The 27,349-nt window shown below is 54.7% G+C and overlaps 1 protein-coding gene across 2 annotated transcripts in view; it reads left to right on the forward strand.

Moving 5' to 3' along the window:
- Positions 1 to 27,349, forward strand: part of ANKRD11 (ankyrin repeat domain 11) — a 132,203-nt gene that overhangs the window by 89,809 nt on the left and 15,045 nt on the right. For both annotated transcript variants that reach the window (XM_039558469.1, XM_039558470.1), the window contains exons 3-5: positions 9,266 to 9,410; positions 16,540 to 16,678; positions 26,624 to 26,794. In XM_039558469.1, the coding sequence (XP_039414403.1) occupies positions 9,324 to 9,410; positions 16,540 to 16,678; positions 26,624 to 26,794 (397 nt within the window). In that variant the 5' untranslated portion in view covers positions 9,266 to 9,323. The remainder of the gene's footprint in view (positions 1 to 9,265; positions 9,411 to 16,539; positions 16,679 to 26,623; positions 26,795 to 27,349) is intronic.

Here is a 27,349-nt window from a genome sequence, read left to right on the forward strand (position 1 = left end):
TCGGCCGTGACGTGCGGCCGGCCGGGGTCCTGGCACAGAGCTGAGCCAGGCCTGGGCCTCCTGGCACCGCCACAGCAGAGTCACCGCATGCTGGACCAGGAATGGGAAAACCGGACGGGGAGTTTGGCTTCTGGAACAAGATGAGCAGAAGTGATGAAGGTAACAAGCAAGGTGCTTCTCCCCATACACCTGGCAGCGCAGGGTGTGCGTTTGCTTGGAGCAGCTCAGGATTTGCATGTTTCCTGTGTTGGCTGTGGCACGCGGAGCCCCACGGAAGCACAGCAAGCGCTTTCCTGTCACGCAGCTTGCTCAGCAGTGATGGGCTGTCGTCAGCAGCACTGCTCCAGCCAGAGCTCAGCTTCCAGCTCAGGCTGAAACAATCAGGAAATCCACTGTTGGTGTCAGTGTGTCAGGGCTCGGGGAGCCACCGTGGCTTTTGGAGTGGTACAAAAAATGTGGTGACAGCTCAGCTGCTGGGAGGGAGCACCAGCAGCTGAGGACAAGAGGAGCCAGCTCCGAGCGAGCCCAGAAATGTGCATGGAAGCCCTTCCACGCACCCACTCCTTCCCTCCCTTTCCCTCGGCTTCCCTGCCCTTCCCTCCTGCCTGCACGGAGCTGTGACTCCGGCCGGAGCCCGGTGCTTGCCCGGCCTTGGCGCTGTGCCGAGCTGCTCCGTGGTGCGTGGTGTGCTTGGGAGAAAGGCTTCCCTGCCGAGTGCTGCCCTGGCACAGGGCTGGAACTTCACATGGCCCGGACTTCTCCTCATCTCCCCAAGCGCCGTCCATGCTTACAGAATTCCAATTTAATGTGAGCTGTGAATCAGTCTTTTCACAGAGTCATGGAATGGTTTGGGTGGGAAGGGACCTTAAAGCTCCTCTTGTCCCACCCCCTGCCATGGGCAGGGACACCTTCCAGTAGCCCAGGTTGCTCCAGGCTCATTTCAGCCTGGCCTTCTGTCCGTGTCTATTCAGTTGTTGCCCTGTCCTTTAAAGGCTGACAGTAACATGGCAAACAAATCCCAGTGTTGCTGCAAAGTGTTTTGTATATGGATCAAATGTGAGTCTGGAATCTGGAAGCCACTGGCCTCAGTGAGAAAGAAAAGAGGAAAGCAAAACTCCTGGGTTTGCAGACCCCAAATAAGAGGAAATCAGTGAAGTTCTGTGCTGGATTTTCCCCAAAGCCTGATGCCTTCAGGGCCCCTGTGTGAAATATGTTCCGTCTGGTCTTTACTCCTGAATCCACCAAAATATTTCTGAGGTTCCCACACTGCGAGGAAGCACGAGGATGCTGAGATGGAGAGAGGGATCCTGGGAAGAATTGTGCAAGAATGGGGGAATGTTTTGCTGCCATTACCATGGATTTTCCTGCTCACAGCTGGGAGAAGATGTTACTCTGCTGTTGCGACATCATGGACTGTAACGAGATATAAACACAAACATCCCAAATCTTGTGTCCAAATCCGCCGAGGCTCAAGCAGGGATTTCACTGGGGGGGTAGCTGGTGTTGCAGAGCCCTCAGTCGAGGGTCTTCTCAACTTGAAGGTCCCTGTTGCAATGGTCATGGCACCTTTTGCAAAATATTTTTGGTTTCTTTGTCATGTAATGAATGTGCTTGGTTGTGGTCTCCTCTCGAGTTTAAGTGCTTAAGTCATGTGGTTTATCTGTAGTTAAGGCTGTTTCTTGTCCTAGACGTGGACACAGTGATACCAAAACTTGGGCAGAACTGCAGGGAGTCTCACTTGGGTGTTACATTAAATGTCTGTGTGTCTGTGCACGTGTGTCCATGTGGACATGCATGTACAGAGATGGACACTGTGAATGTGGAGTATTTATGGAATTAAAGCAGCCTGGACTCCCAGGGCCAGGTCTCTGTTCAGCTGTGTTATGTTAGAGCCAATTCTGAGTGCCCAGGGCTGAACAAGGCACAGAGTTGTCAGTGATGAGGCCACGGAACGGTGACGCCTGTGCTCCTTTAAACAGCCAAAAATGAGCCCAAATGCATCCTTCATTCTGCTCCCTTCCCAAGCCTTCCTGTTATGCAGCTGAGCAGCAGATGGGACTCGCCGGAGCCACCACGAGCTTTCCACGGGAACCGTGTTGGTCCCGCAGCCTCCCCTTGGGACAAGAGTGGGAAGATGGACCCTGTGCAGGTGGGAGCGCAGAGGAGCCTCGGCCTGGCCGAGGAGGGAGTGGAGTGAGCCAGCAGCCCCTGCCAGCCCCGCGTCCCCGGTGCCACCGCGGGGTGGGTGACGCAGGTCGCTGCCAGGGCACTGACAGCCGCTGCTGCTTCATCTGTCACCCTTTGGTCCATGATGGTCAGGAATTGTCTGTGCTCACTTGTTTCTCTGAGTTGAAAATCGGGTCTGGCTCGTTCCTGGGGCTTGCCTGATGCTCCTGAACCCCTCGAGCTGCACTTGGAAGCTGCAGCCACGGCTCTGTGCTGGGCATGGCAGAGCTCCCCAAACGGTCCTGGGAATGGCGCTGGTTCTGCAGTTCTGTGGTGTTTAAATTTTGCCAGGATAAAGCGGCCCTGGGAGATCCCTGTCTTTCCCAGCTGGTGGCACCTTCAAGATCCCACTCTCATCCTGGTGAGCTGCGGGTGAAGGCTTCGTCCTCCTTGGACTTCTCAGCTCCCCAACATCACATTTCTGCCTTGTTTTCTTTGTGCTGGGTAGTTCGGGCTGCATTTCTCCTCCCATGTGCAGCAGCACTGGGAAGATTCATGTGGAGTTGATCACTGTTCTAAGGAGGTTGATGTGCAGAAACTCTGGTAGTGACTGTGCTGGCAGACGTGGTTACAGCTCTTCCCTGGCTGAAGCCTGACGGGTGTCCAGGAGAAGCGGAGAGGAGATGAAAGAAGCGCAGAGTCCTCCCTCTCCGGCAGGTTTTGGTCTGAGCTGGTGATCCAGAGCCATCCCGGAGAGGACAACAGTGTCACAGTCACTGTCCTGCCCTGGCTAACAGCGGTGCAGCAGGGCCGTGCGCTGCTCCAGCCTTCCTCTAACACTCCGGCTGCTCCAGAGGTTTCCACATTGCAGCTAATCCCGCTCCCAGACCGCAGCCCCAAGCACTGACTCAAACTGCAGTTTTGTAACTTGGCCAGGAACCAGATCATCGGCAGCATCCCGAAATGGAGCAATACCAGAGGCAGCTGTGTACGGATAATTGAGGGAAGGGTTTGTGGGAAAAACTGCTCCCGGAGAAACCACACAGGCGGAGTGGCTGCTCGTGGGTGCAGGGCACTGTCATGGCTCTTCTCGTTTGGATTTTGTGTCTCCTGAGAATGGTCCCAGCTGGAAGACTCTGAATCACAGCGTGGTTGGGCAGAAATTTCCAAATATAATTCTGTTAAATAGCAATGCTTGGTGCAATAGAAATATGTCGAGTTGTCAGAATTTGAGACTACTGACCTCTTGCTGGGGCAGGAGGAGACACTGGCAGGTCACAGGTGTGGGGTTATGGTTTGAATTGAACCCCTTAGCAGGGATGGGTTCACGCAGTGGAGCCATGCTGGAGAACCGTGCAGGAGCCGGACGTTCATGGTGCCCAGTGAAGTCATGAGCATCATCTTCATGGTGATCCTTGGAGAGCTGGGTGCACATCCATGTGCAGCCTGAGCTGCTCCACTGTGTTGTTTTCTGCAGGTCCTGAGGAACTCTGGGAAGGAGCATCTGTCCCACAAAAGACTGAAGTACTAATAGCTGCTGTAATTCAGTAGTATTATTCAATTCAATTTAATTGAAGTAACTTAGGCTGCAGGATCGTTGTATTTTGTTACAGTAGGGTGGGAGGCCCTGGCACAGGCTGCTCAGAGCAGCTGTGGCTGCCCCATTCTTGGAAGTGTTCAAAGCCAGGTTGGGCAGGGCTTGGAGCAATCTGGGACAGTGGAAGGTGTCCCTGCCCGTGGCAGGGGCAGAATGAGATGGGATTTTGTGATTACAATTTAGTAAGTTTACCTGGCTGGTGTGTGTTTGAGAGAGCAGCAAGCCTTGCCCAAGCCAGTTGTTGTGCAGGCTATCAGGAGGTCAGGATACGTGGGGTAAGGCAGAATAAATACTTCAGAAAGGTGGAAGAAAGGACAGTTATTTGGGACCAGGCAATGACTTTGAGAACAGGAGAGGAGAAGCTGAGCAAAGAGCTGAAGAAAGATGTGTCATCTCTAAGAACTCCTGATAAGGAGCGACATCCCCTTTCTAAAGCCAGGAGCAAACAGGTAACAGGTCCTCAGGGTAAGGAGGGATGTGGAGTTGAAGGTGAGGACATGACAGAGCTGTGAGACCGGGGTGAGCCCAGCTGTGACACCGGGCGGAGGCGCGTCCCCACCGGCTGTGCTCTGGGAAGCGCAGGCTCTCCGTTCTCCTTGGTCTCAGTTCTGGCTGTAAGAATTAGCACCTTGCACAGCTCTAGCTCAGTAATAGCTAATCTTTGTGATTACCCATTGTCAGGTGCTGAGGAAACCAACCACCTGCGTTTGCCATGCAGGTCTGCAGGGCTCCTGCTGCTCCTGGCCGTGTGTACTCACTGTGGAAAGCCATGGACTTTGCTCTTCCAGAGCTGAGCTGCAGCACAAAGAGCAGTTGTTCCTTGTTCCCCAAACTGCACGTCCTGCTGGTGCTCACAGGCGGTTTCAGGGACTAATTGTGGGTCATGTTGGCCGCACAGGTGGAGGATAAACTGGTGCAGGGCAGGTGCTGGGAATGCAGTGGTGGAGCAGCCTGAACACACAGCAGGGCTGGGTTGAGGCTGGGGCAGTGAGAAGCTGTGAGAAGCTGTTGCTGCCTCATCCCTGGAAGTGTTGGTAGGGCTTGGAGCAACCTGGGATAGTGGGAGGTGTCCCTGCCCATGGCAGGGGTGGGACAGGATGAGCTTTGAGGTCACTTCCAACCCAAACCATTCTGGGATTCTGTGGTTCTGTGTGTTGAAAGACATCAGCTCTTGGTTTTCTCCCTTTGCTTTCCAGAGCTGGGGGACAGGTGTCAAATTGTGGATGTGAGTTATTAATCTAAGACAAAGATTTAAGACAGGGTCCTTAAAAGGAGCCTGAAGTATTAAAATTTTCGTTTTTCACAGGCTTGTTCCTATTCCAACCTTTTCAGACCAAACAAACGTGTTGGATCTGTGCAAATAATGTCTGGGGCTCTAATTGCATCGGGGGGTTTGGACGGGCAGGAGCCTCCAGCCAACTCCCTCCTATTCTGGCATTTAAAGAAGGCTCCACAATCTTTTTTACTCCAAGCTGGCGGGGTACGAGCAGGCTCCAATGCACAGATCGTGGGCATGAGCTCATTTGTTGTGGCTTCAGATTGAATGGCAGGAGTTTGGCTGCTCTGCGGGAGGGCAGGGAAGGAGGGCTGGGACCAGGAAAAGCTGACATTCCCCTTGGAGATACATCTGGAAATGTTCTTTATTCTTCCCTGTGAGGGTGGGGAGGCCCTGGCACAGGGTGCCCAGGGAAGCTGTGGCTGCCCCTGGATCCCTGGAAGTGTCCAAGGCCAGGCTGGACAGGACTTGGAGCAACCTGGGCTAGTGGAAGGTGTCCCTGCCCATGGCACAGATACAGATGTTGGGGTGTTGCTCACTGGTTCCATGAGGCAGGAGGGGTAGGGATGGGGAGTTTAAATGTACATGGGATCCGTAGGGTTGTTTAATGAGGAGTCTCCTCTCCTATCGGGCCCAGTGTTGGTTTTTGGCACAGGCTGGAGTCTGTCCGTGGGCTTTGTCCTTGTTCTCTGTGCCTGTCCCAGTTTGCCCATCCTGGAGCCTGTCCTGGCTAATGGGTGCCACTGCTCCGACGCTGCCTCCCGGCTGCCCAGATGTCCTGGGGTTGAAGCCAGCAAGTGCTTTCCTCCTCCTTGTCCTCCTCCCTCCAAGGGCCAGATGACATCCCCTTCCCTTCCATCCCTCTCGGGGCCGTGGCCTTTCTAGGTCCTTCACAGAAGTGTTTGGTCTCAGTGTGTGGCTTTGACTTGGTATGCCCTGGGCAAAATAAAAACCATTTCCAGCTGTTTCCTTGGCCCATCGAGGGGACAGGGGACGATCGTGGGTGGGTGCGCCTGGGGCTGGCTCTGCCATTCCCAGCCAGACTCATTCCTCGCTGCTCCAGCCCTGCTCCTGGTTGTGTTCCTGACAGTCCTGTTCCTCCATCCTCTGGGAGGGTGCTCGGGGGTGCTGTGGGGGCTCTGACACCCATCCAGGGCAAGGTGGATCAGGAGGGCCCCCAGTCCAGAGCAGGGTGACAGGGCTGGGTGTCATCCCTGCTCTTCCAGCTTTCTCCCGGATGGCAATACTCCATGGGCTGGGGCCGCCATAGCCTTCCCTGCTGGATCCAGCCATCCTGAAGCAGCAGGAGCTGCCATACCCAGGCTAGTCCATCCCAGGGCAGGCTCCCCCTCTCTATTCACCACTTTCCCAGGGGGTTGTGTGGGATCCAGCCTCTCCAGCTGCGGGGTCTGCTGTGGCCGGGCCGGGGGCTGGTGTGCACCGGGCCGGCCGCGCGCGCAGCCAGGGCTGGCCCCTGGCCAGGGGTAAACAGCTCCTTTGTTTTCCTGGAGAAGTACGAGGGATTATATTCTGTTGAGCTCACTCGGTCTCCCACTTGGTATTGTGCAGCCACATGTAATCAGCTCCTCGGAGGAGCCGAGTTAATTGTTTGTGAGATAGGAAGGGTGCTGGTTGTCTCCTGTAGGGAGGTGAGTTTGAGAGGGGCGTTGTGGAAAGGGAGTGGCTCGTCCATCTCCTAAATTAGGAGGAATTGAAGCCAAATTGTCATTCTGCAGCCCTAGATTTGCCACCCTGCAAATGCTCTGTCGCGAGCCGGGGAAGACTCTTCCAGCCGGGAATCTGTGCCTCCCCTCTGACTCTTATTAAATGTGCTTAAAAATGAAACGAACTTATTAAACATGCTTAAAAATGAAAGGAAGGCTGCTGCGCTGTCGGTAATTGTTGTGCAAATGTGATACTCCCTGCAAGCTGTGGAACAGGCCAGGGCTGTGTTTACCCGGAGAGGCAGCCAGCTTTCCAAGTGTAATGAGTCAGCTCTGCGAACAGAAGGGGCGCAGAATTAATCTGGCATCCGTCTGGCCTTTTCTCAGTTAAACAGGTTTTGGAAGCTCCACGTGAATAGGTGCCTACCCTGGTACAAGCAGCCACAAAGACTTGGGAGTGGGCACGATTTTTTTGGGAATACATTGGCAGGGTGCAGGTCATGGGGTGCTTTGAGTGAGGTGCTGGCAGTGACGGGGTTGGGTTTTGGCTGCCGGTGGGAGCAGAGCGTGGCCCGGTCCCACTGTCAGCAGAGGTGAAGCTGCTTGGGTTTAATATCTACTGTAAGGTGTAAATAAATCTCCCTTGCCCAGCACTTCATCTGAATTTCCCCCTCTTGGATTTGCAGTGAATATTGAAGGGAATATTGTCCTCTGCTCCTGCCTCCTCCCAGGCACACGCTCCTTTCTCCTGTACCTGCACCTTAATGAGCCCGAATAAGAGGAACCGAGGGGAAATAATTCTTACATTTTCCCAGCTGGATAATGATGCCTGGCAGAGAGAGGTTCCTGAGGCTGGGAATGGCTGGAGCTGCTCCTGGAGGCACCCCATGGATGTGCAGCATGGAGGGGACACTCTGGGCTCTGGTGGGATGTCCCAAAGCTCAGCTGTCCCCATGTCAAGCAGAGGGGCACAAGGAGGTCTCAGTTCCCAAAGTTTTGTTCCTAAATATGGATAACAGCCTTCCCACAGCCCAGGCAGAGGAGCTGGGCTGCAGAATTAGCTGCCTTGGGAAGCACAGTCTCCTGCTGGAAACACCAGCACTGTCTGTGCCTGGTGCTTTGGTCTGGGAATTTGTGCTGCTGCAGGGCCAGGCTGGGCTGGGGCCTCTGAAACACCTTTTAAAAGAAAGGAAAACAACCCAAAGTGTCCCAAAGCCTCTGAGGCGTAAATGGAACAGAAATTTTGAAGGGATTTCCAGGGAACTTCTAAATACAAGACTTCTCTCTCTCCTCGCTGAGAATTCCCATCTCCCTGGACAATTTCCTGCAGTTGTAGCTCTGCGGAGCCACTGCTGTAAGATGGAAATGGGTGCAATTTAGGGCTGACAGGTGACAATTACTTGGGGAAAAGTTCCTGTTTGTGCCATTCCAGCCTCGCGCTGAGGAGCTCGTTGCTGTTGGGGTTGCTGGGGATCACTCCGCACAGATATCCCGTTGCACTGATGCTTTCCAGCCTCTGGTCTTGGGAGAGGAGATACTCCTGTTCACCTGAAAGGGCCTTGGCTCCAGCCAGTGTTCCTGAGCCCTGCTCCAGCTTGTGCCTCGCTGTATTTCACATGGCAGTTGTCTTTCCAGCCCTGTAACCAAGCAACACACGAGGAGCAGGGAGCGCTTTGTCCTCTCCAGGTTGGCTTTCCCCAGCCAAGGTGCGGAGCAGGGTGAGGAGCTGTGACAAGCTGCTCCAGGAACACCGAGCCCTCTGTGCTTCCTGCTCCTGTCTCATGATGGCAACATGTTCAAAGAGTGCCTTTTTAATGGAGCTTTTGTAATTTGTTTGGTCCTGCGAGTGTCTGGGAATTCAGTGTGGCAAACTGGGTCTGTCCTCCTGTCCCTGTGCTCCGGACAGAGCCACAGCTGCAGGAAGCTTTATGTGGGCTTGGGGTGATGCTGTGGATGAAGAGCAGGACGGATATTGCTCTTTGATGGGACTTGATCCCTTCTAGGTTGTTCCTTGCATATGAGACAAGCTGTTTCTGCAGCTGCAGGATCCAGTTTGGAGTTGGCCTCTTCTCCCAGGAAACAAGTGACAGAATGAGAGGAAACAGTCTCAGGCTGTGCCAGGGGAGGTTCAGGTTGGAAATCAGGAGGAATTTCTTCATGGAAAGGGTTGTCAGGTGATGGAAGGGTCTGCCCAGGGAGATGGCAGAGTCCTCATCCCTAGAGGTGTCCAAGGAAGGCCTGGAGGTGGCACTCAGTGCTCTGGGCTGGTGACAAGGTGGGGATCGGGCACAGGTTGGATTCGATGTTTTGGAAGGTCTTTTCCAAGCTCAGTGATTCTGTGTGATTCCATGTGTGATTCCTTGCAGCACCTCTGTTACTCACTGGGAAAGTGACAGGAGCCTGCTGCAGCTTTTCCCACATCTGAGGGTGCTCTGCCATCCCAGAGTTTCCATCCAGGGGTTGGGAGGGGGTTTATCCTCATGGGAAGTGCCTTGTCTTTCCCCCCCACAATGGAGAGATCCCTTGGAGATGTCTGACCTCCCTTTTCCTCTCTCCCAACAGACGGTTGATGATGAGGCGATGGCAGCATAAATGAAGATCAAGTAAGGAAGGCAGAACGATGCCCAAGGGTGGGTGTTCTAAAACACCACAGTCAGAAGATTTCTCTCTCAGCAACGACATGGTGGAGAAACAAACGGGGAAAAAGGTAACGTGTTTGGGCCACCTGCCTTCCTTCGGGGATGCTGCTCCTTGAGCCTGGAGTCCTCAAGCCATGGCAGCGTTTGACGTGGCAGGAGGTTGCCCTGGGCTCTTATCCCAGGATTTACATTGGTGTGTTGGTGCTCTGCCAGCTGATGGGGTTGGGTTTATTTTCCTGTGGCTGCAGTCCTTCCCAGGAAGTGCTGTTCCCACCTGGACCCGAGTCAGCCGAGCGACAGGGGATGCTTTGGAAGATTCTCTTTTGCAAGTTCTGTGTGTTTTAGGGGTTTCTGCACTAAGCTGTGGAAGACCTAAGTGATGTGGTGATGGTGCAAGTGTGTGCTGGGTGAGGGAGGAGCTTCTCCTCCTCTGGATGGAAATCCAGGTCCTTGTCAGCTCGGCTGGTCTGGCTTTTCCCAGCAGCACAGCTGGACCGGCTCAGCCTGGGAGTTGCTCTGCTGAAGTTGCTGCTTCTGAGGGTTGATTTGAGGTGTTGTCTGGTTTTTGGTGTGGCTTAGGTGAAACTACTGAGATGAAATCTGAGTTTACCTTCACACTTCTCCTCTTCATCCTGTTTTGCTCTAGGTGTGAGCTCAGCCTCCTCTCATTCAGCTTTTCCCCCCTTCTCAGTATCAGTCATTTCCAGTCAATAGCTGTGCAGAAAACTGTGTGCAAATGTTACTTTTAAATAAACATGAAAACCTACATCTACTGAGTTCTGCTAAGGAACAAATCTCATCCACTTCTCTTTCATCTCCCTGCTCAGTTTCTCAGCATTCCCCTGGGAGTTTTTGCCAGGCCCCGGGAGCTGAAGCTGAGCACGGTGAGCCCCAGCTCCGTCACTTCCCCAGCAATCCCACCCCACTGATGGCAGTAAGTCCTCATATGACTGAGCTCTTGTTATTGACAAAATGGGGAAAATGCAAAATAACCAACAGGAAAATCCCAGGCAGGATTTGGTTGTGGAGCACCTCGGTGGCGTCTGCCACGTTCCCCTTTCTGTGTCACTGCACGTGCAGGTCAGTGCAGGAGTGTTGTGGGCGCAGCGTGGGGCTTCTTAGGAGGGGGAAAATCTGGGATTAGGGGTGTTGGAGGGGGAACAGCTGCCTGGTAGCATGGGGAAGATGCCAGCATTTACCCTGGCAAAGGAGGCTGTGCCCAGCAGTGCAGGATATGTAAATACAGGCTGGGTCTGCGCTGGGTAAGAAGCTTAATGCTGGCGCAGGTGCTCGGGGAGGGAGAGGATCAGTTGGAATATGAATCAGCTCCCATTTTATTTCATCCACTCCCGGCAGCTTAAAGGCTGCGTGTTATTTACAGAGCAGGTTTGTCGAGCGGCGCGGGGCACGCCGGGAAGCGGAGTTATCTCCCGCTGGCTAAAGAACTAGGACACAATTCCTGCCTCCCATTCAGAGGCACAGGCCTGCCCGGAGTGGCGCTGAGAGGGGACGGGGCAGAATTCCTGCTCCTTTAATTCTGGCTTTTGCAACAGAGGAGACGCTCGCAGGCTCTTGTCTTCCAGGGGCTGAGCTGAGCTCCAGCCCGAGTGGCTTTTGCCCTGTTTCTGGTTAATTCTGAAGCTGAGCCGGAGCAGTGACTCAGGGGAAAAGCACTTCGACCTCCTCCCTGCAGACGCTGTTGTACCTGCCTGTCAGCAACCACTGCCTTGCATTTATCTTGCCTTTGTCAACACGTTCAAAGGCCCGAGCTGGGACTTGGCTCAGCTTCCCTTCGAGGCTGGAGAGGGAGGGCAGAGCCTGGGTCGTGCACAGGGACCCGCCATGGGCACAGGGAGAGCATGGCAAAGTGGTGCCAACCAAGTGTTTTCCTCTTACGGTGACCTTAATATTGATAGTTGATTTAGCATTAAACAGGCTTTGCATGCCTGGGCTCTGCAGCTCTGGCAGGTGGAGGGGGGTCCTGGTACTGCAGCGGGCTGAGTACCACAGGGGACAAGGGGCTGGCCTTGAGCTGAAGGAGGAGAGGTTTAGATGGGATATTGGGAAGAAATTCTTCCCTGTGAGGGTGGGGAGGCCCTGGCACAGGGTGCCCAGAGCAGCTGTGGCTGCCCCTGGATCCTTGGGAGTGTCCAAGGCCAGGTTGGACAGGACTTGGAGCAACCTGGTGTGTGGAAGGTGTTCCTGCCCATGGCAGGAGGTGGAACGAGATGAGTTTTGAGGTCCCTTCTCACCCAAACCATTGCAGGATTCTGGAATCACCAACTTTTGAACCTGAGTTCCATGCTTGATCATGTAGCAGGCTCTCAGGGGAGCTGCCCTGTTCCAGAGGGCTCCTGCTTTGAGGAAGTGGCTGTGAGCTGCTGCCTGGCAGTAGTAGAGCTCATTATAGGAGGGAACTCCTGGCTCTCTGCTCCCTGCCCCTCCACAGGAGGGACTTAGGAACTGGTGGGATGCAGCCCTGAGGGTGAAGTGGTTTAAAGAGCGTGTCTGAGGGCGCTGGATGCTCTGTGGTGTTGGATGAGGAGCCGTTTCTCCCGAGGTTAGTGGAGCCCTTATAAGGCTGCACAAGCCTGCCCGGGGCGGGCGCTGGCAGCCCCTGGGCTCCTCCTGCTCCCTTTAGCCTGAAGGCTTTTGTAGAAATCTGTATGCCATATATGAATAATTCTCCTTTCTGGTTTAGATCCACAGATCCCCATAGCAGGAGATTACTCATGACTTAGGCTGAACAGAGCACCACAGCAAGGGTTATGTCAGTTGTCAGAAGCATTTCCTGGTGGGCCTGGCCTGGCGTGGCTGCATGGTTACACCGTGTGCTCGGCACAGCCTTTGCCTCTTTATGGGGAAATGCTCCCTCTTGCATAGTCAAAAGTGCATTTTTGCTGCAGTGAACACCAAGCAGAACAGCACTTACCCTGGTTTTTGCTTGTAGGAGCTGGCAGAGGTTAAAAAAACTTGAGGTCTTTCTCCTTCCCCTTCTCTCCTTTTCAGAGAAGGGAAACGTGGTCCTTATTTTTCAGTTCTTCATGAAATCTGTTGTGCTGTCAGGGCTTTCCGGACTGGATGAGTGAGTGCTGGGCTCTGTGTCCAGCACAGAGTCACTCACCGGAGTGTGAAACCTGCAGGAGTATCTGGGTGACTGAAGAGATGACATTTCAGTGAAGTTAATCAACCCGTGCTCATCACAGGGTCATATTTCTTACAAACTTCGGTGCCTGAGGCTCACAGGAACGGGGCTTCAGCTCCAGTCACCTCCATGCTCCACATGTTTTATTGCAGCATTGATAACAACACAAATTCAGACTTTCTGGAACTTCGTGTGTGTGTGTTGTACTCTGGCTTTGGGAAGGCTATGGGGGGCCCAGATTTAGGGAATTGTTTGGTTTTCACCAAATCCAGTTGCTTTCTGGGTAAAACTGCGCCCATTCCTTTTTGTGATGCAGGGTGGGAATCTTCTGCCCCTTCTCCCTTCTTGCTGGCACAGCCAGGACAGACCCTCTGGTGCAGGGAAAGTCCCTCTGTGGCAGCATTTGCTTTTTGCAGCGTGGGTTGTTTGCCCACAGCAGGAATCTGATGTGGGGCATTGCCCAGGGTACCAGCCTTGGAGCCTTCCTGGGCTTCTCTTCCCAGGCTGCCCGTGCTGGTTTTGTTCATTGCTGTCTAATTTTTACTGACATCACAACCTGAAATGCTTAGAGCTCATTTTGGAGAACAAAGGGCTTTGGGGATTTCCATGGCTGGCAGTACAAGTCTCTGCATAAGCACTGGGCTGCGAGTCAGGCTCTGTCGGAGCGAGGTGACGGGGCTGGAAATACGGATTTCTTTGCATGCCTTTGTAAATTGTAGAATCATGCACTGATTTGGGCTGGAAGGGACCTTAAAGCTTATCTCATCCCTTCCACTAAGTCAGGGTGCTCAGAGCCCCATCTAAATGTCTCTGTCTTGCAGAATTCTGCATCAAAAAATCCCACAGGATTGTTTCTGCTCTGAGAACTGGCCTTTGGCCTGCTCGTGTGTCACAAATGCCCTAAGCAGATTGATGTCAGGGTCTGTGGTGCTGATGGGAGAAGCCCTTCCATCCCCACCCTGCAGCAGCTCGCTCTGGGTGGCTGCTGGGGCCAGTTCCTGGTGGGTTTGTGCTCCAACCACGGCGGCTGAGAGCGACTCGTGATGCATCTTTTCACTTTTGCAGGAGTAGCTCAAGGTGGGCTCAGTTACTCATAGTGCAACTCTTACTGCAAGTGTGATGTGTCAGGAGGGGATTTTTTCTGCTCACGGCTGCTGACAGCCCTTTGCCAAAGCAGCTTTTATTAACACCTGCAAAGGGGAACTTGCTGCTGCTGCTGAGCTCTCGACTCTTCCCCATCCCCAGACTCCTGTCCCGGCCTTGGAGAGCCCCAGCTCTTGCACAGGGGTGTTCATACAAGTTGCTCTGCAACGTCAAGGCCAGCTTGGATGGGGCTCTGAGCAGCCTGATCTAGTGGAAGGTGTCCCTGCCCATGGCAAAAAGGGTTGGGATGAGATGAGCTTTGAGGTCTCTTCCAACCCAAACCATTCCAGGATTTTGTGATTCTAATTTGGATTTGTTCCATTTGTGAAACCTGATTCCGATGAGTCTGAGCTTACTTTAAACATGAGAAGACCTAAAAATGAAACAAGGTTTTACTCGAGTAAAGGACAACATTCTTCATTACAGAATTGGAAATAATTAGGGAAGTAAAGCTTAAAATAAGAAAATGAAAACTCTCAGGAGCTGGACTCTCCAACTGCCTTGACGTTCCACCCGCTGCTGCAGGCATCCCCAGCAGGTCGCTGCTTTCCAGGGGGAAGCAAAGTCTGGATCTTCCTTGCTCCAATTAGTAGAAAAGGTTATCATTGTGCTACTGTAGGAATTAATCTTCAAAGCTGCCGCCGCTTCCTTGGCTCCTGGTATTTAATTGTGCTGAACTGACGGGATCAGCAGCTCCGAGCGTTGGGGCGGAGGCAGAGGAGGCGCTGCCCGAGCGTGCCCGGCACCGGGATTCACACGGACACTGCCAGGGCCACGCTGGGCTCACCCTCTGCTCTGAGAAGGGTTTTGTCATCATTCCTCTACTCTGTCTCTCCTCCAACACGGAGATCTTAGCAACATGGCAATAACTATGGCTTTAAACTGACAGATGGGATATCAGGGAAAAATCCTTCCCGGTGAGGGTGGTGAGGCCCTGGCACAGGGTGCCCAGAGAAGCTGTGGCTGCCCCTGGATCCTTGGGAGTGTCCAAGGCCAGGCTGGATGAGGCTTGGAGCAGCCTAGGACAGTGGAAGGTGTCCCTGCCCATGGCAGGGGGTGGGACTGGATGGGCTTTAAGGTCCCTTCCTACCCAAACCATTCCATGATTCAAACTTCTAGAATGAGCTGCATTTTTACCTGTCCTGCCCTTTTTCTCACTCCTGAGTGCACAGAGATCCCAGGCAGCATTAATCCAGCAGAAAACCTACCTGTGTGTCTAAGAGCATCATCCAGATGCTTCTTGAACTCATACAGCCTTGGTGCCCTGACTGCTTCACCCGGCAGGAACCTCACAGACTCATGTCTTCAGTGTTCAGAGATGCCTTTCATTCAAGTAGATATAAGGAAAAGTTCAGGATGTGAATGGCCACTGTGGGACAAGGTGCATTATTTATTTGGTGGCTTTTATTCAGAAAACATACACATTTTATTTATCCTTTTGATAAAATATTTCATAGTATCATAGAACTAGGACAGACCAGGGTACCTGCTCACAACATGACATTCCTGGCAGGTGACGGGAGCTCCCTGGCCTCACCGCCACCTCAGAGCAGTAGAAGTGGCATCATTTGTTATTCCAAACTATTTTTGTTCACCTCAGAAAACATAAGTCAAAAGCTTTTCAATCTGGAGGGTTTAAAGGAAATGCTGGAGTGTTTATTTTGGCTGTGGGGGCTCTGTCCCGTCGCTCCGGGGCCGGTGCTCGCCGGCTGCTCTCGAGCAGGGCTGCCCTTCCTGGGGCTCCGAGCGTGCCTTGGCTGCCTCCCACCACAGAGCCCTGTCAGGCAGGTTTGTTTCTCTTGCTTTACCAAAAAAGGGATTCCCCAACCCATTTCCTTCATCCTCGCTGGAGGGCGGCCCCGGGGCTGTCACGCTGCCTGTGGCGCAGGGATGTGCAAACACATCCCCCTGGGGCGAGTCAGGGGCTTCTCTTTCTGCTGTGGGTGAAGTGTGGGCTCCAGGCAGACACGGAAAGAGGAAGGAGCGACGCGCGCGGTGACGGTGACGCCGCAGTCCTGTGACTGCTGGCACCGGGGCCACCTGCCAGGGAGCTGCCAGGGCCAGACAGCAGGACTGTGCCTCTCTAAACAAGGGAATGCTCTTAGGCTGGCTCGTCTGAGCTTCCAGCCACGCTCTGGCATGATTTCCTGTACTGAGGTTCTTGTACTTAATCTCACTCTGCCTCTAAAGCGCAGAGTCTGGGTTTTGCTGGGTTGTTGAAGTCAGATCTGTGACAAAGCCGCTTGTGCTGCCCTTGTTGTTCGGGCAGGGGCACACTGGTCAGTCCAGAACTGCTCACTTAAAACAATCCTGTTCCTCACACACAGAAAACACAGGGCATGACCTCAGGCTGTGCAGTCCCAGCACACTGGACTCCTGGAGTTTGAGCTGGGAACCAGCTCTCCCTGGTCACATGAAAAATCTCATCTGTCTCAGTATCTGTAACTTGCTCAGGACGTTCCTTCAAAATCTCTTCCTGCTTCCGAGCAGTTCACAGCATTTTTGCTTCACATTGAAATCCAAACCAGCCTGAACAAACAGGACTGACACAAAGCAAGAATGGGTCATTCTTGTCGTGTGGTTGCATTTGGAATTCCTCAGGTTCCCCTATCCCAGCCTGCCTTCCCTCTGTGCCCACAGCCAGGTGCATCCTCAGCCTCACGCAAACAATTCATTTGTCACATGAATTGGTTGGGATTTGGCACCATGCAGCAACCTTGATTGGCCTGGCTCTTCTCTGGTGGTGGTAGAGCTTTAGATCTTGGTGGAGGCTGCGTTGGCAAACCCTGATGCTGGAAATCAGCAGCAGAAAGGGAAGGGATGTTGCATGAGGCCAGTGCAGGATTTGGGGAATCAGGTGAGCACAGTCTGGGGAAGGCTCCTGTTGATCTGGTCTCTTCTCTTTCCAGGATAAAGATAAAGTTTCTCTAACCAAGACTCCAAAGTTGGACCGGAGCGATGGCGGCAAAGAGGTGAAAGAGCGAGCGACCAAACGCAAGTTGCCTTTCACTGTCGGAACAAATGGAGATCAAAAAGACTCGGATACAGGTACACAAATGCCACGTTCCACCCTCAGATCCTGGGTGATGGGGCTGGTGGGGATCACACAGGATCCAGTGTGCAGCCAATCCGTAGGGAAGTGTTGTATCAAATTCCCTGTATTTTTTAATTGAAGGAAGAGGCATGTGGACGAGGGGCTGGATGGGATGACTGCTCTGCTCCACACGTGCACATCTGTTCTTAGGGATGTTTTTAGGTGGACCAAGCCATGGCTGTGTGAGGGGACCCCTTTCCTTCAGCTCTTGTCTGTTCTCCTTGTTTCTGACTATCCCGGTTCGGGAACTGTGGCTGGGACAAGCCGTGGAGCAGGGCCTGCTTGTGAGAACTTAGAAAATAAGGGAATAAAGATGAATAGTCTTTAAAAGAAAACCAACAAGTAGAATCTGGTCAAGCAGGTCAGTCTTGTAGCAGAAGAGTGGCTGGTGCATGAGGCTCCTGGATGGGCTGTTGGATTTGTTAGCAGTTGGGAAGAGCTGTCACAAAGCTTTGGCATGGAGAAAATTGTGTTGTTTGGTTGTGAGGGGCTGAGCTGTGGATTTCTGGGCAGAGGTTTGTGTGGGTTCTTCCTGTACATTCTTGGGAAATCTGCATTTGGAAATAGTTCTGGTAAAGCTCAGTGATTGTGTAAAGAGATAGAACAGGCTAAAAGTTGGGAATATCCTTGAAAATGGTACAAAGGCTGTATTTGGTGGTGCTCTGTGGTGAGCCTGGGAGATGGGATGACGTGGGTTGAGTCTCCTCTGGCTCAGGAGTTGGGAGGGCAGATTTGGAAGGGCCAGGAGTGCCACTGCAGCAGTGAGGGCTGTTCATGGGCAGGGACATGTGGTGGTGACGTGTCCTGAGGCTGGCCCAGTGTTTCCATGGGTTTGTGTTCCTGAACTCCCTGTCCAGAGAGAAAGTTTCCAAACATTTGTTAATTGTCTGAAGTGTGTTGGCTGTTTGCAGAGTTTTGGGTTGCTGTGGTGTCTCCCTTGGGGTGTCACCTTGGCGAGGGTGGCCGGGCCCAGGCAAAGCTGATTAACCAGAGCTGGAGCTGCTCTTTGTCAAGGGTGTTTGTGCTACGTTCAATACTGGGTTGAGAGTTGGAGCCCAAGCTGGCTGCAGGGCTGTCTGACCCTCGTGACAGCTGGAACGTCACGGCAGGGATCTGCTTTTCCCAGGGCTCCGCTGGCTCTCTGGCTGCAGAGATGTTGGAAATGTTTGTGCTGGCAGCAGCGAGAAGGAAACCAAATGCAGAGGAGAGCAGGGAGAGCTGCTGGGAGAGGCTGCGGCTGCTGGGTGGGAGCAGCAGCCCATGAGACCCCCCTGCCCAGGGGCTCCCCCGTTACCCCTCTGCTTTCTGCAGCTGCGTGACTTTTAGCTCCGGACACGTCTTCTCCTTCCTCTGCAGAGCTCTTCCCCTTCCTCTCCAGAGCTCGTCCTTCCTGGGGAAGTGGGTGAGCTGAGGGGCAGTGGCAGCCCAGCTCCCAGAGGAGACCTGGAGGGGGGTCATGGCACCCATTTAAAGACAAACTGGGCTCTCACAAACTCTGGGAAGGTGTGTGGAAGGTGCAGGCGAGTCTCAACAACCTGTTTGGTGGGGACTGGGGAGGAAGTGACTCAGCCACTGGGTTGGAGATCCCAGCAAGGAGCTGCAGATCGATGTGCATAGTCAGACTGGTGCTTAGCAGGAGCCTGTTTCTGTTCCCTGACATCATTTACTCCAGGAATCAGATGCTGGAGATGGGAAAAGACTTCCTGGCACCTTGCTTTGCTCTTGCATCATCCCATTGCAGGGTGTTTCAAGCCTGTCTGGTCCTTGGCCTGGCTCGAGGTAGAGGCAGGTACAGACGTGTTTGTGGTGCGCAGAAGCTGCACGTTCTGGGGGTGGAGGAGTCCCCCCCAGTCTGAGCTGGTGCCATCAGTGGCACCTGGCTGAGGACACACGTGTGACATGCAGGACAGGCTTTTGTTTGGAACAAAGGCTGCTGTGCACCCACCCCACGTTCCTGCAGGAGGGGGAGGCGGCTGCTGCTTGTTCTGCTCCTCAGCTTTGCTCCCAGCCCTCGGAGCAGCGGGATTGCACCATCGCTGCTGGCTGACCCCGGGTGGTTTATGTAATGTGGTCTTGCTTCCCAGGCTGTGTCCATGGGCTGCTGTGTGTGCATGAGGGCGTGTGCCAGGATATTCCACAGCCACGTGGAATTCAGCTGTAAGGACGTGGGAGCTGAGAGCTAGCAGAGCTCTCTCTTTGCTTCTAGTGGGGTATTTTTCTCCTGTTCAGATGTTTAAACAATAGCGTGGATCCTCATCCTGATGTGTTGCAGTGACTCATTTTCCTTAGCACGCTGTGTGTTGCTTTTTTCCCGGATGGCTCTGGCTCAGCCCTGACGTAGGTGCTCCATGTGTGGGGTGAGAAACATCAGAGGTGGGTTTGTCTCCCATGGAAAGGTAGCAAAACCCACCCTGGCCAGGGGTGGGTCAGCAGCTGGTGCTGCGGGACGGTTTGGGGGCAGATGGGATATTGGGAAAGAATTTCTTCCTGTGAGGGTGGGGAGGCCCTGGCACAGGGTGCCCAGAGCAGCTGGGGCTGCCCCTGGATCCCTGGCAGTGCCCAAGGCCAGGCTGGACATTGGGGCTTGGAGCACCCTGGGACAGTGGAAGGTGTCCCTGCCCATGGCAGGTGTGGGACAAGATGAGCTTTAAGGTCCCTTCCAACCTAAACCATTCCAGGATTCTGTTGTGTGGGCTCCCGGAGGCGTTACTGGCCAGCACTGTGCTGAGCGCATGGTTTGGGTACGGTTAGTTCAGAGCTAAATCTTTTAAAATAATCTCTCTCAAAATGGTTTCTAGAGCAACAATTCTGGCTCTCGGGTTCTTCAGAGTTAACTAAATAAACTGTCTTTAGGAAAAAAAAAATGGCATCGAGCCATGAGCCTCCAGACTGTGCATGTTACAGCTCCAGCACTGTGGGAGCAGCATCTCTGTGCCTCTGACTTCTCCTCCTTCCTTCTCCTTCCCTCGTGTGGCATCTCCCCACATCCACAGGCGCTGCCCAGAGCCTACGTGCTGCCTGGCAGCCGCCAAACGAGCACAGCCAGCTTTCCTTCCAGCAGCTCCAGCAGCGTGCGAGGCTCCGCGCGGCTCCCCGGCCGTGCGCCGTGCTGGGAGGGGGCTTCAAACCCAGGAATATTGGATAATTGTGGTATTAACAAACACGCGGAGAGGGAGATGGGAACAGTCCTGCTGGGAAGGCACCTGGCAGGAGAGGTGGGCCACGGGCGGCTGGCGCAGCGGTGCCGTGGCTGCGGCACTGAGCCACGGCTGAGTCACGGCTGACTCAACGGCACCAGACTGCCGGCGTGGGGCCGGGCACTCCCCACCTCCCGCGGGCTCTGACGGGATGGATCCGCAGCAACAGGTCCCTCGCTGCGGAGTGGGACAGGTAACGCTGGTGGAGAGCAGCTGTGAGATGCATGGAGCGCAGAAGGCCGTGTGCCCGCTCCTCCTGCGGATGGTTTCCTCAGCTGGATGTCACGCTGTCACTTGAGTCCCTTGGCTCGAGGTACAGCTGTGGTTTCCAGGCCTTTTGTCATCAGCAGGGAGAGTTGGGGCTCAGTACAAATCTCGGAGCACGCTGAGATAATTTTGGCCTCTCACAGCGCCTGAGCGAGGCCGGGTCAAAGCTGGTGGTCCTCAGCAGTGCTGGGGGCCCTGCTCTCCTTGGTGTCCCACTCCCTCCCTGGGGGTCCCTCGCTGGGTGCCCAACTCCCTCCCACTGTGTGTTCCAGTCCTCCCTCTTTGTCCAGTTCTCTCCCTGTGTGTCCATCTCCTTCCCTGGGTGCTTCTGGAGGAATAAGGGAGAGGGAAACCCCCACCAGCTCTCCAAGCTGGTCTGTGCACATCAACCTCTCCGGGAGCCCAGGGCTGATTCTGGGGCTCGTGGCCGGCCAGGGAGGTGCTGTGGTGGCCGAGGGCCAGTGTGAATATGGTTGGCAGGAGCCGGCCTTGGAGCTTCAAACTCCGTCTCTCTAATCCCCCAAGGTTGTTACATGACGCTAATTAGTAGGTTAGAAAATGCTCGATGAATCAGCTGACCCAAACCATCCTCGCCCGGAGCCGGCTGCTGCTTGCCTAATGCTGGAGCGTTTGGAGCGGCATGGCATGGGAACGGGCTCGGGAACGGGCTCGTTAGTCCCAAGTCGGCGAGGCTGGCAAGGGAATCCGTGAGAAGCAAATTGCTGGCTTATTAAAAAAGGCATCTGCATCCCACAGTGGTGTTTGTGCCGTTCCTGTGCCTGGCTGCGCTCCGGTGTGTGCAGCTGGGGCTCGCAGGGGCTGCGCTGCAGCAGGGCTTTCTTTGCTTGTGTCATTTCAATCCTTTTACTAAAATAGTAAGAAACTGTTCTCACCTAGCAACCAGGGAGAGAGTGAATGTCAGAGCTTCTCCCTTCCTAGCTGGGCTCTATAATGCCAGTACAGTGTGGAGAGCCTGGCACACACCAGCCTTCAGATCACCCTGAGAAACTCCCCGTGTGCAGCAGCCATCTGGGAAGGGCTGCGCAGAAAACCAGGTCGTTTTATGACGGGAGCTGCCATAAATCTCCCTCCTCCCCCCTCATCACCTCCTTAACATGCAGAGGGAGAGGTTGCAGTGTGCTGTGTCTCTGTGAACCAAAAATCTATCAATGATGGCTTTTTCCTTAATACAAGAGCTTTTATCAGCGCTGTCTGCAGAGTGTCCTGGCCCCAGCTCCGGGAGGGGAGGGCTTGGCCGGAGCCTTCCTCCCCCGTCCTCCCTCCTCCAGCTCTTTCTATTTCGTGGGAAATGAACGGTCTGACTTAAAAATTGGTCTTGCTCTGAATTATTCACTTTTAACATGGATATTGTTGTTTCTGATGAAGCCTCTGGGCTCCTCTCGCAGCATTTTGGGTGCCAGTGGCCACTCTATGGAGGAGCTGCTTTTACACATCGGGGCACAGCTGTGGGGTCTGGCCTGCAAGTGTAGGGAGAACACCTGGATTTGGATCACAGGCTGTCACACAGCATTAAACCTCTCCAGTCAAATCATACTTCAAAATACTGCAGCCAGTGGGGTCGGGCCCTGCAGATCCTCATCCCCAGGGAGCCCAGCTGAGTAGTGGGGATGGTGGGCTCAGCTGCACACAATGACCTGACATGGTTATAAAGGGGCTTGTTCCTTCTGGCACCTTTCCTCTGCTCCTGACTCACAGCCAAGGTCTCCACCATCCTTCCCAGCAGTGTGGGATGAGGTTCTGGTTCTCCATCCTTCAGGCTGGGAACAAGCTCCCTGCTGTATGGGAGCAGCTCAGAGTGCCTTCTGTCAAGGCAGACCTTGCTTTTCCTCTTGTTTTCCTCCAGATCACCTCCTGGCTGTGCCCCTGGTCTGTTGGCTCTGCAGCGTGCCCATGACCCCCTGGTGCCAGTGTGTCCCCCCAGCCCAAGCCATGTTCCTCTGCATGCCAGGGGTCTCCTGCTCACCCTCCTCACTGAGCTCTTCACCACCGAGTGTCCTGGCCTGTCCTGCTGCCCTCTGTTGTTTGTCCACCTGTGCCACGGTGCTGCTTCCCTTTCCACGCCGCTCCTGCCACCTCCAGCCTTCCCCTCAGCCTGTCCTTCAGTTCTGGAGTGCCCCAGAGCTCTGGCATGTGGTGGGACCGTGCTGCTGTCAGCCTTTCACCTTCTGAATCATCGGCCCACATTGCAGGTGCCCTGTGAGCCTGGGAGTGCATCCCCAGGCCACGGTGCTGGGCTGGACCTGCTCTTCCCTGCTTTGAGCCGACATGCTCCAAAACGTTTCATGCCCTCCAAGTTCTGCAGCAGGAATGAGTCACTCTTACGCAGGCTGGGCCGGGCTGGGGGGAGCGGAGCCCGCGTGCTCTCCCGGGGGTGCAGTGCAGTCTCTGTTGCTGTCTGTGCCGTTCTAATTTATTCCTATTGATCTCCTGGTCGTGCTCGCTCGGCACAGCAGCGGTTGCAAAGCCCCTCTCGCCGGTGAGCCGGCGCTCGGCGTGGCCGCGCGGCACCGAGACGTTCGGCGCGAGCCGCTCTTTGGAAGTGGTGTTTTTCCTCAGGGTTCCACCTTCCGAGCGTGTGTTGTCATGCCGAGCAGTGGGAGCAGATGCTCTCTGCGTTACGGGGTGTGCTGCGTGCGTGGGGAGCGAGGAGCCGCGTGGCTCCGGCCTCCCCACGACCTGCACGCATCCCACCGTGCGCCAGAGAAACCTCCGAGAGGTTTTCCATCACCGCCCTGCTCTCCTGCCTTCCCTGCCCCTCTGCGTTTCACCTGAGGCTGGGTTCAGCCTGTGTCTGCACACAGAGCCAGCCCAGCAGCACTGAATCCCTCTCAATCTGCCCTGGGATTCTTGTGGAGTTGCCAAGGCGCTTCCAGCAGCCCTGGATTTGTGCTCCCCATTGCAGCACTGCCCAGAGTCTCATGTGAGCATGAGAACCACCCTCAAGCTAGTGCTCAAACCCCTTTGTCCTGGGGATCTGCTCCTGCTCTGCCTTTGCAGCCTCTCGGGCTCTGTGTGGTGAAAGGCAGGAGCAGTTCCCGGCTCAGCTTCTGCTTTCCCCTTTAAGCCTGCGCACGCGGTTCCTGCTGGCGTCAGCGTGAGGGAAGAGCCGAGCAGGATCCCCGAATTAAACCAGGGCTGATGCTCGGGAGGTTTGCAGAAGGGCTGAAGCAAGCAGCAAACGAGCTGCTTTAAAAATAGCTGCATGGAGGTGTGGCTCATCCCGGGCTCATGGAGCATCCGTGGGCTGCCGTGGTCCTCCTCCCGCTGGGATCTGTGTGCACGGTCCAGCCACCGCCGCTGCCGATCGGCACTGGGGGCTCCCTGCCTGCACACCCCCCCTTATCACTGGGGTCTGTGCTTGCTAAAGGGATTTTAGTGTGAAATCAGCTTTTTTTCTGTCAGCCGAGGTGGATAACACTGGGAGAGTTTCTCTCCAGTCACTCCATGTTGCTGCAAGGAGTTGCAGAGGCGCAGTTAATTGGAGGCACAGGAGCAGCCCGCAGGAGCCGGCGAGTGGAGATCTCTGGGCAGGGACACCTTTAAATCTGCTGAAAATCTGATTCTGAGTAAAATCCTCTGGGCTGAAATAACATGTGCAGCTCTGTGAGCCTGGGACCAGCCAGAGCCAGGAGAGCCAGCCCAGTGCCAGGCGGGATTCTCACCCAGCTGAGGCTCAGGATGGGAGGTGGGTGCTGGGAGCAGCTCCATCTCCATCCTCCTGCTTGTGTTTCAGACCCACTGCAGGATCTTGCTGATGTGATCCCTCCACATTGCCTGAGGATTGTGCCACTCAGGGAGCCAGGGGCTGCCACACTGCCCACACTGGGATGCCAGCACTGGAGCCATAGAATCACAGAATCCTGGGATGTTTTGGGTTGGAAGGGAGCTTAAAGCTCATCTCCACCCCCTGCCACGGGCAGGGACACCTTCCGCTGGACCAGGTGTGACATCCCACCCTTAAGGGTAGGTCATCACACCAGGTTGCTCCAGGTCCCATCCAGCTGGCCTTGAACCCTTCCCACTGGGAAGCACGAGCCCGAGTCCTCGGCTGCCTCCCCTCAGCGAGCGAGAAAGCAGCAGTCGCTTTCCAATTTATTTTTATCTTGTTGATCACATGCTTTGTAATGTTAAATGTTCTGTGGAGGAGGAAATTTCTGCAACTGCAGAATGAATAGGAGTTTAGGGGGTTTCGGTTGAACTTGATAATCAATTTTTGCGAATCCCAGGCTCGTGCTGACAACCTGCAGCAGCCAAGGGATATTAATGAAAATGTTCCCATTCTAATTGTGGCTCCGTACGTGCGGAGCAGCCCTGGGCACCGTGTACTTCAGGGACTCTGCCTGCTGGCACCAGCCAAGATGTGACCCCTCGAATGTCTTCATGCCTGGCCTTGGGGCACGGCTGGATGTGACCGAGGCTGGGGATAGCCAGGCCTGTCTGAGCAGGGTTTAAGCAGCTTGGAGCAGCAGCTGAGAGTCTCAGGAGGAGCAGGGAGGTGCTGCACACATGGATCAGGTGTCCCTGTGTCCCCTGGCAGGACACACAGCACAGCAACGTGGCTCCTGGAGCCACCCCGGCAAAGTTGTCTTCCCGTAAGCATGCTGGGTTTAATTTTATTTTAAGCCATTAAAAAACTGTCCTATGATCTGATTTCATCTTCCAGCTCTGTTACAGCTGCCAGGATGACCAAAATGTGGTTTCAGAGTAGACTGGGATTCGCCTTCAATGCAGACATGTTTCCAGGGCTTGCATTTCATAGAATCATGGAATGGTTTGGGTTGGAAAGGACCGTAAGGCTCATCTCATCCCACCCCTGCCATGGGCAGGGACAATTTCACTATCCCAGGGTGCTCCAAGCCCTGTCCCACCTGGCCTTGGACACTTCCAGGGATCCAGGAGCAGCCACAGCTTCTCTGGTCAATGAGCAGAGGGCTTTGAGGAGGGGTGGCCGTGCTCTCAGGTTGAGAGTCTCCCTGGAACAATCATTATTTCTTAAATGTATGGGATTCCAGGAGCAGGGGTCGATGGAAATCACCTGCTCCAGGTGGGACCTGAGCTACAGAGCTTGGCAGCTCTGTGCACTGTGCCCAGAAAAGGTTTCTGGAGCTGGCTGTGCCTCAGCCGTGGGAGCTGCGAGCGGCAGGGACGGAGCATCCCCACACGCTGCTGCCCTCGTCTGCCAGAGACCTTTCCTCGGCTGCAGCTGGGTGGGTGAAGGAGGAGACCTGTGCTGTGCTGCAGAGTGTGGTGGCCGGGTGTGACCCCGTCTGTTGGTGGTTCCTCCTGACCCGCTGGACTTTGCGTGGAGGCACCACAGCTCCATCCCACTGGCCATGTGCCCATGACCCACATGGAGCGTGACAGGGCTGAGCAGGGCTGGGGGAGAGGCTGCAGGATTGTTATTTTTTATTATGGTGAAGGCACTGAGGCACCTTCGGGTTGCCCAGCGAAACTGTGGCTGCCTCATCCCTGGAAGTGTCCCAGGCCAGGCTGGACGGGGCTTGGAGCAACCTGCGATAGTGGAAGGTGTCCCTGCCCATGGGGATGGGACTGGATGAGCTTTCAGATCCCTTCCCACCCAACCATTCCATGCTTCTGTGACTCTGGTGTGGCTGTGGTTCTCTGAGAGATGGTGCAGCAGGATTTGACAAATCCCAGCTTTGGGGGTGGTTGCTCTTGGTCCCTCAGCAAGAGCTGCCTTTGCAGCTGGATGATTTAGGAGACCCAGTGTCAGGCTGGGATTTGGGATGACAAGCCAGGAAACATCTGGGGTTTCTTCCTCCCCTCCTGTTTGTTTGGGATTTTTTTAGAGAGTTGCAGAAGACCTGAGGCCAGGTGGGTGCTCTGGGCCAGGTGGGAGCAGCCACTTTGGAAGGAGAGGACCAGCCTGGTGCTCCCCACACCTGTTTGGCTGCAGCCTCCTTGCTTTGATGATGATGATGATGGTCATGGGTGTGATGGCCACATTTCCGAGCTGTCAGCCTGTATCTTTCAGCTCTCCTTGTTGAGGCTGTTCAGTGCCTCCATTGAGTCCATCCTGTGCTGGTGTCAGGCTGTGTAAGCTCCTCCGAGCACCCTGGCGTGGGTTGGAGGCTCCTAAAGCAGGATGGGAGGTACAGCACTGGCAGTGGCCCCTCAAAGGATCCCTTCCCTCTTTTCCTGTGCTGCTCTTAGATGGTGGAGGAGAATGGGAGGCTGTTGGAGGAGCAGGAGTGGGGCATATCCTGGCTGCACCCTCAGCGGTGTGAGCCTGGCTGGCTGCTCCAGGTGCCACTGCAGGGATCCATCCGTCACCACAGGGATCCCTCACTCACCACAAGCTTTTTGGAACTGTCAGTCCCATGCTCAGAAAGGACCGTGGCTTTCAGCTCCAGTGACGTTCATGGCTTGTGTCTCTGTGTCCTTGTCCCACAGAGAAGCAGGGTCCCGAGCGGAAGAGGATTAAAAAGGAGCCCGCCACCAGGAAGCCTGGCCTGCTCTTCGGCATGGGCCTCTCGGGGATCCGGGCAGGGTACCCGCTCTCCGAGCGCCAGCAAGTCGCCCTCCTCATGCAGATGACAGCAGAAGAGTCTGCAAACAGCCCAGGTGAGACTGGGGAGGGGGTGAGCTCCGAGGGGTGGGCGGGCAGGGGGGAGGTGCCGTGAGAGGCCCCCAAACGCCGGGAATTCCCGGTTCCTGGGGTCACCAGAGGTTCAGCTGCAGCAGCAGGGCTGAGCTGCCACCCCTGGCACGGTGCAGGGGGGCTGGTTTGCTGCTCTGTGGGGTATCACCGCTCCCACAGGGCTCTGCAGGTGACTCCAGGTACGGTGTCACTGGGATCCACACGTGGCTCTGGCTGGCCTCCCTTTCTCCAGTGTCCCTCAGGCCCGATCCAGGCCACCACGGAGCCCACCCTGGCTGCTCAACTGGAGCTTGTCCTTCAAGGGATTGTCCTTCACCTCAGCTCTGTGTCTCTCTCAGGCTATCTCAGTAAAGGAGGATTGTAAATAAAGACAAAATATCATCCTCTGTAGGTTTTTAATGTTTCTTCTTGTGGAAGGGGATAAGATGTGTAGCCACCACAGCTGTAACTTGAGATGTGGAGCAGCTGGAATGTGTTTACCACGGATTTTGTGTTTTAGTAGTTTTTATCTGTTTCAA

This window comes from Corvus cornix, chromosome 11, assembly GCF_000738735.6.
Source record: "Corvus cornix cornix isolate S_Up_H32 chromosome 11, ASM73873v5, whole genome shotgun sequence".
Classification (NCBI taxonomy): Eukaryota; Metazoa; Chordata; class Aves; order Passeriformes; family Corvidae; genus Corvus; species Corvus cornix.